Below are 12920 nucleotides of genomic sequence, written 5' to 3'. Positions count from 1 at the left end.
CAGAAACTCTGATGAAAGCCACTGGCCCTCTCCCTCCTCACCCACCACCAGAAGGTCCGAGGCCAGCTTGGGTCTCTGTCTCCTGGAGGGGTTCTGCCTGTGGCTCTGGGCACTGCTGGGGTCAGGCCCTCATCTTCCTCCCTGGGACCACCCCACCTGTCCCTCCTGGATGAGGCCTCTTGGGGGGTCCTTAGGCCGGCTGGCTCTTTCTGAGTCACCGAACCCCACACCCCTCCCTGACAACTAAGCTCTCTTATCCTCCATGAAAACCAAAGCACTCACAGAGGAGGTGGCACGCAGCCTGATGCATGGTCACCATCGAGCTGGAGGCCCCTGTCCCTGTTCCAGAGGCCCCAAGAGGTCGCTCACTGCCCACGAAAGTTAGCTCACCTGCAAAGTCAGGCCACGCTCATGTGGTCTCCGGTCATGAGTGAAATAGGTTAATGAGTAGGGAGGAGCTGGGCAGAGCAGCAGGTTGTGATTGGCAGGTGCAGGGCCTTAATATGTATCTGGGGGGGGGGCGGTCCTCTATCCTGCGTGGGGGGAGCTGGCCTCAGGGGGCCTCCACTGCGGTCCTGCCCCACCCGCAGTCCCTTCACCAGGGTCACTGGTGTATCCCGTGTCTGCCGTGAGACCTTCAGGAAAGGCTTTCCAACCCCCGAGGGGCGTACTGTTGACTGAGAGGCCCAGCGACGCCAGCCTCAGAGACACCCGACGGTGGCAGGAAGCTGGCCGGCTGCGGGGCCTGCAGCTGCCTTTGCGGTGGTTTGGTGTGTGGGCTCCAATCATCACGTGTGCTCAGAGTCATAACCAGAGCGCCACAACCTCTGAGGGTCCATGGGGACCCTCTGAGCCCCTACTGCACCTCAGCACTGATTTTTTGAGTCTCTTGTCAAGAAAACCCTCCCTTGCTCTCAACTTTCCCCTGGCCACCACCGTAGGAAATGGTACACGTTTGTAGGAACCTGGGGACGTTGTCCCTTACCAGCTGGGGGGTCCCCCTGGAGTGGGGGAGCCTGGGGGGGTGGGCTGAGCGGACCTCCACTTCTCTTCCTCCTTCCTTCCCCATCCCCAGGTTCGACTTCTCCGTCACAGCCTTTGCCTTCCTGGGACTGCTGGCTCTGGCCTTCAACATGGAGCCCTTCTACTTCATAGTGGTCCTGCGTCCCCTCCAGCTGCTGAGGTGACAGCAGGGCTGGGTCTGGTGGGCGGGCAGTGACCAGACGGAGCCCGAAGGCTCACCGGCTGGGTGTCAGAGGTGGCCCGTCCCGTCCTGCCCCCAACGTCCTGGCACTGCCACCGCCCTTCCCAGGGTGCCAGTCACCTAAGCCAAGTGGCCAGCTGGTGACTGGGGGAGAGGAGGCACTCAGGGGGCAGAGAGGCCCGGGGCCTGCCCTGACCCCACCCTCCGGTGCAGTGTACTGGCCAGGCTGCAGCCACGCCCGGCATCTGCAAGTGACCTGGCCGGTCTCCCTCTTCCCTCACTCAGGTTGTTTAAGCTGAAGAAGCGTTACCGCAACGTGCTGGACACCATGTTTGAGCTGCTGCCCCGGATGGCCAGGTAGCGCCCTGACTCTGAGCCCCTAGGGCCAGGTGCCCTGAGGCTTGTGCCCTCTCGGGGCGGGCAGCTGGGTGGATTGTCGTGAGGGGTGGTGGAGGGCGAGGAGGAGTCCCGGAAAGGACAGACATCTAGGTTGACCACCACCGGTCTCCCTGGCTCCACTTGTCTTCACTGAGCCGTCTGAGATAGTTAGGGAGGGCGGGGAGCTGTCAGCTTCACTTACCACCTGTGTCTGCCTTCACAGGTAAGGGGTGACTTGCTGGTCGAGGGGTGTCTGGTGCGAGAGTCCTCACCCCGGCCATTCTTCCACCCGCCGACCTGAATCCGAGGCCCCTCCCCTGCAGGCACTCTCCGGCTGGCGCACCTGGCTAGGGGCACGCGTCTCCCCTCGGTCAGCTCGGGGGTCTGCAGTGCTGGGGCCGCTGGGCGAGCTGGGCTCTCCTGCCGGGCCCTCGATCACCCTGTGCCTTCTGACCCTCCCCAGCCTGGGCCTGACTCTGCTCATCTTCTACTACTCCTTCGCCATCGTGGGCATGGAATTCTTCTATGGAATCCTCTACCCCAACTGCTGCAAGTGAGTTCACGGCCGGGGCCCCCCGGGGGCAGCCTGCGTTCCTGGAGGGTCCCAGATGGGACTGGCACAGCCATCTGATTCCCCCAGGACCCGACTCCCGAAGCCACCGCACCCATTACAGCCCTGGGATCGCTGTGCTGAGCTTCCAGGGCTTGTCAGTCCAGTGCAGCAGCTAGGGGAGGGGCCTCTCTGAAGCGAGGACATTGAGCCCGTCACCCCGTCCCCCAGGCAGGCTCAGGGAGCCTCTCCCCCAACAGGCCTCCGTCAGCTTTCCCTTCATGCTGAACACTGGAGGCTGCTCCACTGCTGGAGTGCAGGCCAGGGGCCCGTGGCTTCCTCCTACTTGTCCCTGGGGTGGCTGGGGCCACAGGCAGACAGGTCAGCTAGGGTCCTGACAGGATGAGACAGATACACGCAGGAAGGACAGAGAGTGGGTAACACAACCTCCCGTGATCCCTTCCTTCCTCCCAGGCCCCCATGACGCATCCAGTATTCTCTTCAGAATCCGTCCTTGTAGCTTCAAGCACTGATAGATAAAGGTCCCAGAGCCGCTGGCAGCATGCTGGGCTTGGAATCAGAGCCCATAGTGGTGGGTCACAGATCTTAGGGCACACCAGAACCCCCAGGGCAGCTGCTTAAAAGTGCAAACTCGAGACCCCACCCTGTCAGGCGCTGCCCTCTGAACAAGCTCCTCGGGGGCCCAAGGACCAAACGTGTCAAAACATCAGCGTGAGGCATAGCAGATGAGCCACAAAAAGGCTGGAAGGGAAGTAGCAAGTAAGCTCTCAGAACAGGGGCGACTGCTTAGAACAGAAGAGAATACAGTGCTCCGGCCAGGTGCTGGGGGAGCCCCGTGAGGAGTGGGCCTCTCTCCAGGCTCTGCTGGCACCCGGCCTCCAGACCACACCGCAGACTGGCGGGTGGGGACGGGGTGGAGGAGTTGCCTAGAGGAGGTACTGTCTTTCTCTCCCCTCCTGCAGCTGCTGAGAGGGAGAAGGTCTTAGCCAGCAGCAGAGAAATGCCAAGTGGAGGAGGATGTGGGGGGCGAGTCCGGGGGTTCCCACCAGCACCCTGGGGACTCCCCTTGAGACAGGAAGACAGGCAAGAGAGCTGGGGGTTGGGGGTGGTGGGTGCTGGGCAGGAAACCAGGCTGGTCCAGGCCAGATGCTCCTCGGTCAGACCTTGGTTTCTTTAAATTTTCTGTCCTCTGTCAAGGTGACCGACTGTCTTGTAACCTTCCCCCTACCCGTCTCCCCGGCCAGTACAAGCACAGTGGCAGACGCCTACCGCTGGCTGAACCACTCCGTGGGCAACAGGACCGTCGTGGAGGAGGGCTATTACTATCTCAATAATTTTGACAACATCCTGAACAGCTTTGGTGAGTACAGGAAGCCCAGGCGGGGGTGGCACCCACAGGTCCCAGGTGCCGGGGAGTGCAGCTGGCCGAGGCCTGCCCCTCCCCAGGGCATGTGCTACGCTTGTTCAAGTCCTCTCTGGCCCCCATGGAGCGTCTGGTTTGCCACCCCAGGGCTCACTTGGTCGCCAGGTTTTCCTGCATCTGCTGTCCCTTTCCCAGCATTGGGGAGCAGCAGAGCTTCACGCTTGGCTTGGAGGGGTACAGCCTGATGCTGGGGAGCCACCCCCCGTGTCACGGGGGTGCCCAGCCACAGTACCCTGTGCCACCCAGGCCAGGCCCACGCAGCTCTGCTCCTGGCTTCCACGGAAAAGCTGGGAGGGCAGGGGGCCACGGAGGGATGGGGCCTTGCCAGACACAGCTTTCTCAGAACATCCCCTCATGACATCCTAGACTGAGGAAGGTCTGGGGGGCTCTTCCTCAGGATCCCCACTGCAGCATCTCGAGCTGCTGAGGCAATAAGACGCATGCTTTGGGGGTCAGGCCGAGACGGGACCACTTCCTATGGGGGAGGCGCTCTGGAAGGGTCTTGGCCGCTCTCTCTGGAGCTCACAGCCCAGGCTGGCAGACAAGTGCCTGGTACCCAGGATAGGTGGAGAGAGGCCACTGACCCCACTTTGCAAAAGTGGGTCTGATCAAGACGCTTCTGTCTCTCCCTTCTGTTTGGCAGTGACCTTGTTCGAGCTCACGGTTGTCAACAACTGGTACATCATCATGGTAAGGACCTCCCCGTCAGCTCTTGGGGGATCTGCCCACCATTCTGAGGCTAGGTCTCCCTCACCCAGCCCAGCGTGGGGTGCATTGCTCTCCTGTCCCCCACAGGGGGCGGCGTTCTGTGGGGAGACCAGGATATAGGCTGAATCCCGGGGCCACCCCACCATTAGCTGAACGTGGCCTTGTTCCCCACCCTCTCTGCACATCCCTCACCAGCCAGGAGAGGCCAGGCAGCCTGTGGTCTCTGTCCTGCTCCCACCGCTGTGGGGGAAACTTGCCAATCAAGGAACAGTGTGGCCAAGGTGCTTGGTTGGTTTTTCCCATCCTTTAAATTCTTCCAAAGGCTGCCTGCCTTAGTCCCAAGCCATTAGCTGTGGGTGGGGAGGCGTCCAGGCCTAAGGAGCACAGAGGAGTTTTTGCACCCAAGAAGCCATTGGCCTCCTTTGTCTCCGCAACTGAAGGCAAATCAGGGTCTGTAAAGAGCGGGGGCCATGAAGAAAGCTGGTAGACAGCGCATCCCCGCCCCCGCTCGCTCACCGCCTGCTTCCCTCCGTCCGCAGGAAGGTGTCACCTCCCAGACCTCGCACTGGAGCCGCCTCTACTTCATGACCTTCTACATCGTGACCATGGTAGGTCGGGGGCCGCAGAGTGCCCGCCGTCCTCTGCTTTCACAAGCCGCCTCCTCACCCGGTGCAGTTCGGGGAGAAGGGGGCCGGGGATACATCTGGCCGGGCTCTGGGGCCCCATCGCAACTCACACACCCCCATTCCTCTCGCCTCCTCTCCCTGTGCCTGGCCAGGTGGTGATGACCATCATTGTGGCCTTCATCCTCGAAGCCTTTGTCTTCCGAATGAACTACAGCCGCAAGAACCAGGACTCGGAAGGTTGGTGCAGGTGTCTGCCACTTGTCTGTCTTTCTGTCCAGCTGTCAGCTTTTCAGCTGTCTGGATGTCCAGTCTTCTGGCAGTTCAGCTTATCAGTCTGGCTTATCTTTCTTGACCTCTTATTTGCATTATTTTCAAATACTTAATGACCAAAAAAAGCTCAGGATCTCATCTTAAAAACCAGAACAATACAGGTCAGAGATCAAGACCCCAGCAGCCCTGTGTCCCACCTTTCGCATCTCCCAGACTGCTCACCCCTTAGCTCTTCCTTTTAGTTACCATCCCTGTGTTCCTAAACATGTTTGTCCTCTGGTTCTTGATTTAAACGATGTAAATACTGCAGGCCGCAGAGTCCATAGCAGCTTGACAAGCCTGGCTTCAGTGACTTGCCTCCCTTTTCCTGGGTTGCATGGCTTTCTGTGTACTGATCCTCTATTCTTTCCAGATTCTCCATCAAAACCACCACATCCCTATGGCTGCTTGTTTCCAAATCTCTGTCCTCTCAGGCCACCTGATCATTTCCTTCTGGCTCGGGGATGGCCTCCTGCAACCCTGTGTCCCCTGAACGCTGCTGGCCTGAGCAGCGCTCCTCACAGCAACTGAAGGGCAGGAACTGGGAGGGATGGAGTGCTAGGTGGTAGGGGCGACATGGGGGATTGGATCCTGCAGATCCAGGGAACCTTAAGCCCCCCACAGGGGCAGCAGGGAGGCTGGCTAAACCATACCAAGCCAGGCGCCTTCCCACCGCCCTGCCCTCCCGCAGTGGACGACGGCATCACCCTGGAGAAGGAGCTCTCCAAAGACGAGCTGGTCGCAGTTCTGAAGCTCTACAGGGAGGCAGGGGGAGCCAACTCAGACATTGCCCAGCTGCTCAAGATCCTCTCCCAGCTGGAGAGATACGAGGTGGGGAGCCCCAGGGCCTCGTCCGAAGGAGCTCAGTGCAAACCCTCCCCCACTGTCCATCCCCTGAGAGAGAGAGAGAGAGTTTGTGTTTGTCTGGTTTGTCTGTCTGTCTGTCTGTGCTGGGCCTTAGTTGCGGCACAGACTTAGTTACCCCGAGGCATGTGAGATCTCAGTTCCCCAACCAAGGATCGAACCCACAGCCCCTGCATTGGAAGATGGATTCTTAGCCACTGGTTGGTGTTTAGTTGCTCAGTCGTGTCCAACTCTTTGCAGCCCCATGGACTATAGCCCGCTAGGCTCCCCTGTCCATGGGATTCTCCCAGAAAGAATACTGGAGTGGGTTGCCATTTCCTTCTCCAGCTTAATCACTGGACCGCCAGGGAAGTCCCCTGTCCCCACAGGTTTTAGTGATTTTTTGGGGGAGAGGGGGGCACCTTTGCAGAAGCCAGAGGAGCAGGTGAGTCCTGCTGAAGCCGGGCACCAGGGCCCAGACTTGGGTGGGTCCCTGTAACCTCTCCATTCTTCCCCAGCAAAATACCTTGGTGTTTCTGGGACGGAGATCAAGGACCAAAAGCGACCTGAGCCTAAAGATGTACCAAGAGGAGATTCAGGTAGGAGCACCCGCCGACCGCGCTGCAAGCTCCTCCTGCCTGGGAGTGGTCCTCCCCACTGCTGGGCAGGGGCTGATCTCCAGTCCCCGTCTTGAGTTGTGGGGCGTGCTTGGTGGGGAGTTCTGGGATTATCTGTTGGAACCACCACCAGTGGTGCTTCAGGGCTCAGCCTTGAACCCTTGAAGCATTAGTTCCCCAACACAGGTAGCCCCCTATCTGCTCTTCCGCATCTGACCTCATCTCCTTCTCATCCTCTGAGCCAGAACCGAGAAGGAAACATGCACAGCAGGAGACACACAGGGCAGAGGGAGCGGGGTGGGGTGGTTCCTGGCCGGCTTGCCAGGACCAGCCTCTTCGAAGAGGGGAGTTAGGAGGTGCATGAAACTTCATGGAACTTTACACAACTTGTGAGCTCCAGGTTTTCGGGTGTAAGATAAGGACACCCAGCTCAAAGGGGATATACCATGGAATGTTGGGGGGGCCACGTCTCTTTGTGAACCACACAGACTACATTCACAAGTAAAGGGTAATTATTACCTGGGCCTCATTTACAAAGAGGATTGTGCAAAGCACATTGGACAAGGAGGTTTGCATACCTCTAATTAGAAAGGGAAAGACTGCACAGTAATTTTTCCACTTAGGGGCACAGTCAGCCTTTCCAGCAGGTCTGGGGTATGAGTGGTATTCAGTCCCAGTTGGGTGGCAGGGGCAGCAGACTCTCTGCTGCTGCCCACAGCAGGCGGAGGGCCCAGTGCTGCCCGGCCTGGGTGACCCCCATCAGGCTGGGGTTAGCTGGCAGGACTGGGGCGGGACCCACTCAGCACCCTGTCTGCTCTCTTGCCTTAGGAGTGGTATGAGGAACATGCCCGCAAGCAGGAGGAACGACAGCTCAGCAGCTGCGTGGTCCCTGCCACCCAGCAGCCTCCAGGCAGCCGCCAGCGCTCCCAGACCATCACCTAAGCCCAGCCTGCAAAAGCCATCTCTTCTATGCAATAACACAATAGTATTATTTTACTACAATGTATCAAAGTAATGTATGTGTATATATGTATATGTTATATATATGTATACACATCCATATATATGCACATATTTATATACAGAAAGGAGAAAAAGGCTGACAAGATGGGGTTTGGTTTATAACCGCCTTACCCTGTTTAACCCTGGAAGTCGGCTTCGTCTCGGGGGCGGTCAGGCCACCAAGAGCGGCTCTTAACGTGGAAGGCTCCAGAAGGCCCTTTCACAAGAGCACGTGAATAGACCTGCCAATCTCTGCAGGGCTGGCCTTCACAGTGGGCCCGCGTGCCTGTCGCACCGTCTTCCTGACGCTGCTCTCAGAATCCTTCCCTGCCCGGCAGCCTCCCCACTGACCTGCCCTACGGCCCAGGGCTCCTGTGTCCTGCTTTGGGGACAAAACCACTTAGGAAGGAAAGAGCCCACATCCTCAGGATGGTATTTCTCCAGATGTGATGATCATGGAATGGGTGTTCCCTTGGGAAACCAGTACCCAGCAAGCACCTGCCGGAACGAGTGATCCGGGGCCATGGGTACTCCATGTGGTCAGATCTCAGCCAGCGCCGGGCGGTCAGAGATTCTGTATCCTGGCTCCATGAGCCTTCTCACCTACCGTAAGTTTTAACCCTTGTTGCTGAAAATGCTTCTAAGATGGTCCATAGGAGGAGAACAGGCCAGAGGCCAGGCCAGTGGCTACCACCCCAGACCAAGTCCTAAAGTGAACGGGCTTTCTCCTTAAATCCTTTTGCCTTGGGATTGTCCTGTTCAAGCAAAAACATATTTTGGTTAATTCAGGATTCTGCCAAAGACCGCAGCAGGTCCTTCACATGTGTGCGTGCTGAGGAAAGGGAACAAAAAGCACAGAGGCTCACCTCGGGCCATCCACGGCCGCCCAACTCGTTGGTCCCCTTGGCCAGCTCTGCCCTCACCTTGAGCAAGTCACTCCCCGTGGACTTGACTGAGGTGGGAGCGGGGACTCGGCTCGCTCCAAGGTTTCCCCATCCCGGGAGTAGGTTCAGATAGCCCCTCGGTTTCCCGGGGACCTTGGGTGAATCCTGAGATTGGAGTGCCTTCGGGGCGTGAATGCACGGCAGGTGGGGTTAGCAGTGGTGGCTCCCGGGCTGCACACCCGGTGCAGGAGGCAGCATGCAGGGAGGACGGGGCAGGGGGAGGAGCCCCGCTGGGCGTCCTGCTCCAACCGTCCTGCTCCAACCGCAGCTCTCCAGCTGCCTCCGTGAGCTAGAAAGGCGGTAGGGGGCAGGGGTGGGGTGGAGTGCAGAGACTCCACCCTCCCCGCATTCTCTTTCCAGCAGGGCAGGACCCGGCTCCCCTACCCATCTCCATGGCCAAGTCTTGACTGTGGCCTCGGAGGGTTGATCGCCAGAGCCAGCATCCCATAGCTCTGCCCCTCATCAGGGGAGGAGTGGTGGTGGTTTTGTTTTTTTTTTTTAAGCACAGCCCTTTAGGAAAACAAACCAATCACTGAGAACCACTGAGGTTTCCACCAGGAATCAGGAGACGGACATTGTCTTCCTCATCTCTGGGGAGCGACAGGCTGCTGTGGGCAGCTTGGCACCAGGCCCAGGCCTGGACCCCTTCCCCGCTCCAGAGAAGGAACTTTATTTGCACAACCGGGTGCCTTTTAGCTTTTATGTACTGAAATGGGCATTCTGGAAGCAGGAGGCAAGGGGCAGCCTTGAAAGGAGGCCATGAGTCCTCCGATCTAGCATCTGCCCTCAGAAGGGGGTCCCAGGGAGGCTGAGTGTACCCCACGCCCACCCTCAGGGTGATGGCTGCTACCAGGAAGAGTGGAGTTGAGTCCAGGCTCCCCAGCCATCCTGCGAAAGGCCCTGTTTCAGTCAGGAACGGGCTGGAGGCCAAGGGGCAGCAGTGCGGATGGCCCGACCCCAGCCCCCCGTGGGCGCCCTCGTCACTGAGGCTAAGGACAGCTGCCCGTGGGGTCACGGGGGCTCCTCAGGCGGACCCTCCCACTCACACACAGACCACCGAGCAGGGAGCGAGTGTCACTCAGGGCTGTGAGCTCACCCAGCTCAGACACTCTCACCTCAGCTTGGTGACACCGACGTGAGACGCGCCAGCCTGCTCTGGGTCCCTACCACCTATCAGTCAGCGTCTGATGGCCCTGTGCCGTGACCCAGCTTTGGGAGGGGGACGCCATCCGGCCCCTCCTCCTTGCTTCCCTCCCCTAACCCAGCCTTACTCCACACCACGTGACAATCATTTTGTATCGGTAGCGGGAACGACGCTGTAAGGTTTTGTACGTCGGCGATTTGTTACCTAGAGAACCCACCGTGCTGCGGATTTCTGGCATATTAATAAAGAGCCTCCGCTTTGTACGTGTGGCTGCCGCCTCGTGACTTCCAGCAGGCACCACGCGGTGGCTTCCATGATCGTGGGAAGCAGGAACAGGACCCAGCCGTGCCAGTCCATGGCACCACCTCAGCCCCACCCCTAGACGCGCCACAAAGTCCAGATCCGTCAGGCCCAAGAACCTTCGGCCCTGGATCCAACTGCCTGTCACCCTGGCCCGGGTTAAGAAGAACTAGTAACAGCTGGGTGTATGTTATTTTCTGTGTCCTTGAAATTTTAATAATTATGTTCATTGGAAGAAAAGACAGTTGAATCCCTTTACTGCTGGCCTAAGGCATCAAGCAAATGGAAAAAGGCTTATTAAAAAGGGGGTCACTGGCTGCCAGCAGGAAGGCACCCGGGAGTGCTCACCACCCTCCCAGAGCTTGCAGGCAGGGGAACCCCAGCCCAGGGCTCCCCCTGAGGTAGGCACCAGGCACCGTCAAACTGACTCCTGTTTTGCAGCTAGGGAAACCTCTGAAGTCAGCAGACAGTTCTAGAGGCAGAGCCTGGAGCTGCACCGTCCAATTTGGAGCCGCTGATGGGCCATTGCCACTGGCTGCCATTGTGGAGCAATACGTATTGTGATTACTTCCACCTTTTTCTTTTGGCTTTATCAGCATGGCGACTCAGAAATTCACAATTAGGGTCACGTCTCCTATTTCTGCTGGACGGTGCAGCTCCAAAACTCAGAACACTTTGTATGCTGACCCGACACGGGCTATCTGCCAGGTCTGAGTCACCCCCATTCCCTAAACCCTGGTTTGGCAGCCCTCTGAGCCCTGAGAAACGTTGCAAGAAGGCAGCAAGGGGTGACTAACCGCCTCCAGCCCTGAAGTCTTTGGGGTCTTCCCGAACCAGCCTGGAAGGCATCCAGGCTTCCCCCTTCGACCCAGACCCCGACCTTCAAAAGAGGCTCTGGAGGTAATGCAAGGAAGTCTTCCGCCTGCTGCTGGGACTCTGTCCACAGGGAAGCCCCATCACCATAGTCCCAGAAACAACGTTTGACTGTCCTCACTGCGCACAGCAGTGACCTGGAATCTTTGGCAGATAGCACGGCCCCCACAAACCCACACCCCATTCACAGCTGGGGCCACGCGGGTTCTGCAGAAGGCACTTCGTCCTCCATCTCACCGCCTGCAGTGACACCTCCCGACCGCCAGGCGGACCCTGACGCAGCGTCACTCACACAGTTTTCAAGTGAATCACTCCAAATTCAGTGAGCAGGGCCACCACGAGGAAGGTCAGGTAGAGGAGGAGCAGGCAGCAGCCGTAAACTCGGCTCAGCTGGAAGCACTGCAGTGGGACCAAAACCAGGGAACAGACGAGGCTGAGGCCCAGGGTGCCCGCCAAGATCCACACCAACAGTCCGTCCGGCTCCAGCTGCAGGGGGAAACAGGGGAGAGAGGCTGGGTTACGGCAGCCAACAGTCAAACTGAGGTTTGAGGGCCCCTCGTTAGGGACCAGGGAGGGACTTTTGGCCTCCCTGTGAGACGGCTGCCCCAACTTGAAGTTCAATGTTTTTAAACCACCTGAACGTGAACGTGCGCATGCTCAGTTGTGTCCAACTCTTTTGTGACCCCCCAGGGACTGTAGCCCCCCAGGCTCCGCTGTCCATGGGGAATAGTCAGTCCCCTTCCCGCTTCTTTCCCCTCCAGACTTAGCACCTATCTAACACATATGCAAGGCTTAACCCTAGGCACTACGCTAGGTATTTCACACCCACCATGCCCTTTCAGCCCCCATCGTGTAAGGGGGCCTTCATGATGATCACAATCCGCAGTCGAGGAAACCGAGTATGGCTGGCCCTTGAACAGCACTGGTTTGAACTGCCTGAGTCCACGCGGGTGGGTTTCTTTCAACCCTAGTATCTGTACTTTCATTTCACAATCTTTAAGCCAGGGGGAAAAGTCCATGCTGGATTAGAGATCACAACATGTGGAATCCAAAGAGCTAGGGTATGAGACTTCCTGCTGGTCCAGTGGCTAAGACGCCGCGCTTCCAATGCAGGGGGCCCAGGTTTGATCCCTGGTCAGGGAACTAGATCCCATATACCACAATGAAGAGCTGGTATAGACAAATATTAAAAAAGAAAAACAGCTAGGGTTTGAGTCCTGATTCTATCCTAACTCTTTCAGTATCCTGCCCCTGGGCCATTCATTTATCAATTCCTTTGCTTTTGAGGCTGGAGAAGGAAATGGCAACCCACTCCAGTATTCTTGCTGGGGAAATCCCATGGACAGAGTAGCCTGGCGGGCTGCAGTCCATGGGGTCGAAAAGAGTCGGATACTCACTGTCACTCACTCACTTGCTTTTGAGGCAGAGACAGCACTACGCAGATTTGTGACGTGGGGCGGTCAGCACCCCTAATTCCTGCATTGTTCAAGGATCAACTGTAGTACGTGACAGAGCCCAAATCCGAAGTCCAAGCTCTTACCCTCCCCTGCCTTCCATACAGCAACATATGTCCACACAAATGTGTGGGTACACGTGTGCACCAAAAGCCCCGTGTATTCTGCAACCAGACGTGGGACCAGACAGTAGGTACATGTTTAAGAGCAACCTGTTTTTCAGGCAACAGTACAGCGCAGACTTCCTTCTGTGATGACCTCTTGTGATGCCCTGTGTCTTACGCAATCAACTGCACAAGCATTTCCAAAACTCAGCACAAAGGCAGAGGAAATGCCGACACACACTCCACAAGGAGCCAAAGGAAAGAAACAGGGCCCCCAGGGGGCCAACCCTGAAGCCTCATTATCTGGAGCTGTCTGAGAGTCAGGAATGAAAGGAACCTATTAAACCCAAGAGAAGTATAAACAAAATCTGCAGACAGAGGGTGTTTACCCCTTAGAAAAGTGAACTTTTCAAGCAGTAG

At 57.8% G+C, this 12920-nt stretch overlaps 2 protein-coding genes across 12 annotated transcripts in view; one reads left to right on the top strand and one right to left on the bottom strand.

Moving 5' to 3' along the window:
- Positions 1 to 10032, top strand: part of TPCN1 (two pore segment channel 1) — a 60604-nt gene extending 50572 nt beyond the window's left edge. For 6 of the 8 annotated variants that reach the window (XM_027566645.1, XM_027566643.1, XM_027566642.1 and 3 more), the window contains 10 exons: positions 1076 to 1183; positions 1490 to 1561; positions 2046 to 2135; positions 3398 to 3513; positions 4220 to 4266; positions 4824 to 4892; positions 5063 to 5147; positions 5911 to 6050; positions 6581 to 6661; positions 7508 to 10032. In XM_027566645.1, the coding sequence (XP_027422446.1) occupies positions 1076 to 1183; positions 1490 to 1561; positions 2046 to 2135; positions 3398 to 3513; positions 4220 to 4266; positions 4824 to 4892; positions 5063 to 5147; positions 5911 to 6050; positions 6581 to 6661; positions 7508 to 7621 (922 nt within the window). In that variant the 3' untranslated portion in view covers positions 7622 to 10032. The remainder of the gene's footprint in view (positions 1 to 1075; positions 1184 to 1489; positions 1562 to 2045; positions 2136 to 3397; positions 3514 to 4219; positions 4267 to 4823; positions 4893 to 5062; positions 5148 to 5910; positions 6051 to 6580; positions 6662 to 7507) is intronic. The other 2 variants (XM_027566647.1, XM_027566648.1) reach the window with 1 other exon arrangement.
- Positions 10033 to 10255: 223 nt separating this feature from the next.
- The window catches only part of SLC8B1 (solute carrier family 8 member B1), a 30011-nt gene continuing 27346 nt past the window's right edge, over positions 10256 to 12920 (bottom strand). For all 4 annotated transcript variants that reach the window (XM_027566651.1, XM_027566652.1, XM_027566656.1 and 1 more), the window contains one exon: positions 10256 to 11428. In XM_027566651.1, the coding sequence (XP_027422452.1) occupies positions 11231 to 11428 (198 nt within the window). In that variant the 3' untranslated portion in view covers positions 10256 to 11230. The remainder of the gene's footprint in view (positions 11429 to 12920) is intronic.

The sequence above is a fragment of the Bos indicus x Bos taurus genome, chromosome 17 (genome assembly GCF_003369695.1).
Source record: "Bos indicus x Bos taurus breed Angus x Brahman F1 hybrid chromosome 17, Bos_hybrid_MaternalHap_v2.0, whole genome shotgun sequence".
NCBI classification, from domain to species: domain Eukaryota; kingdom Metazoa; phylum Chordata; class Mammalia; order Artiodactyla; family Bovidae; genus Bos; species Bos indicus x Bos taurus.
Note: the sequence above shows the minus strand (reverse complement) of the source record. Positions and strands in the feature narration are given on the sequence as shown.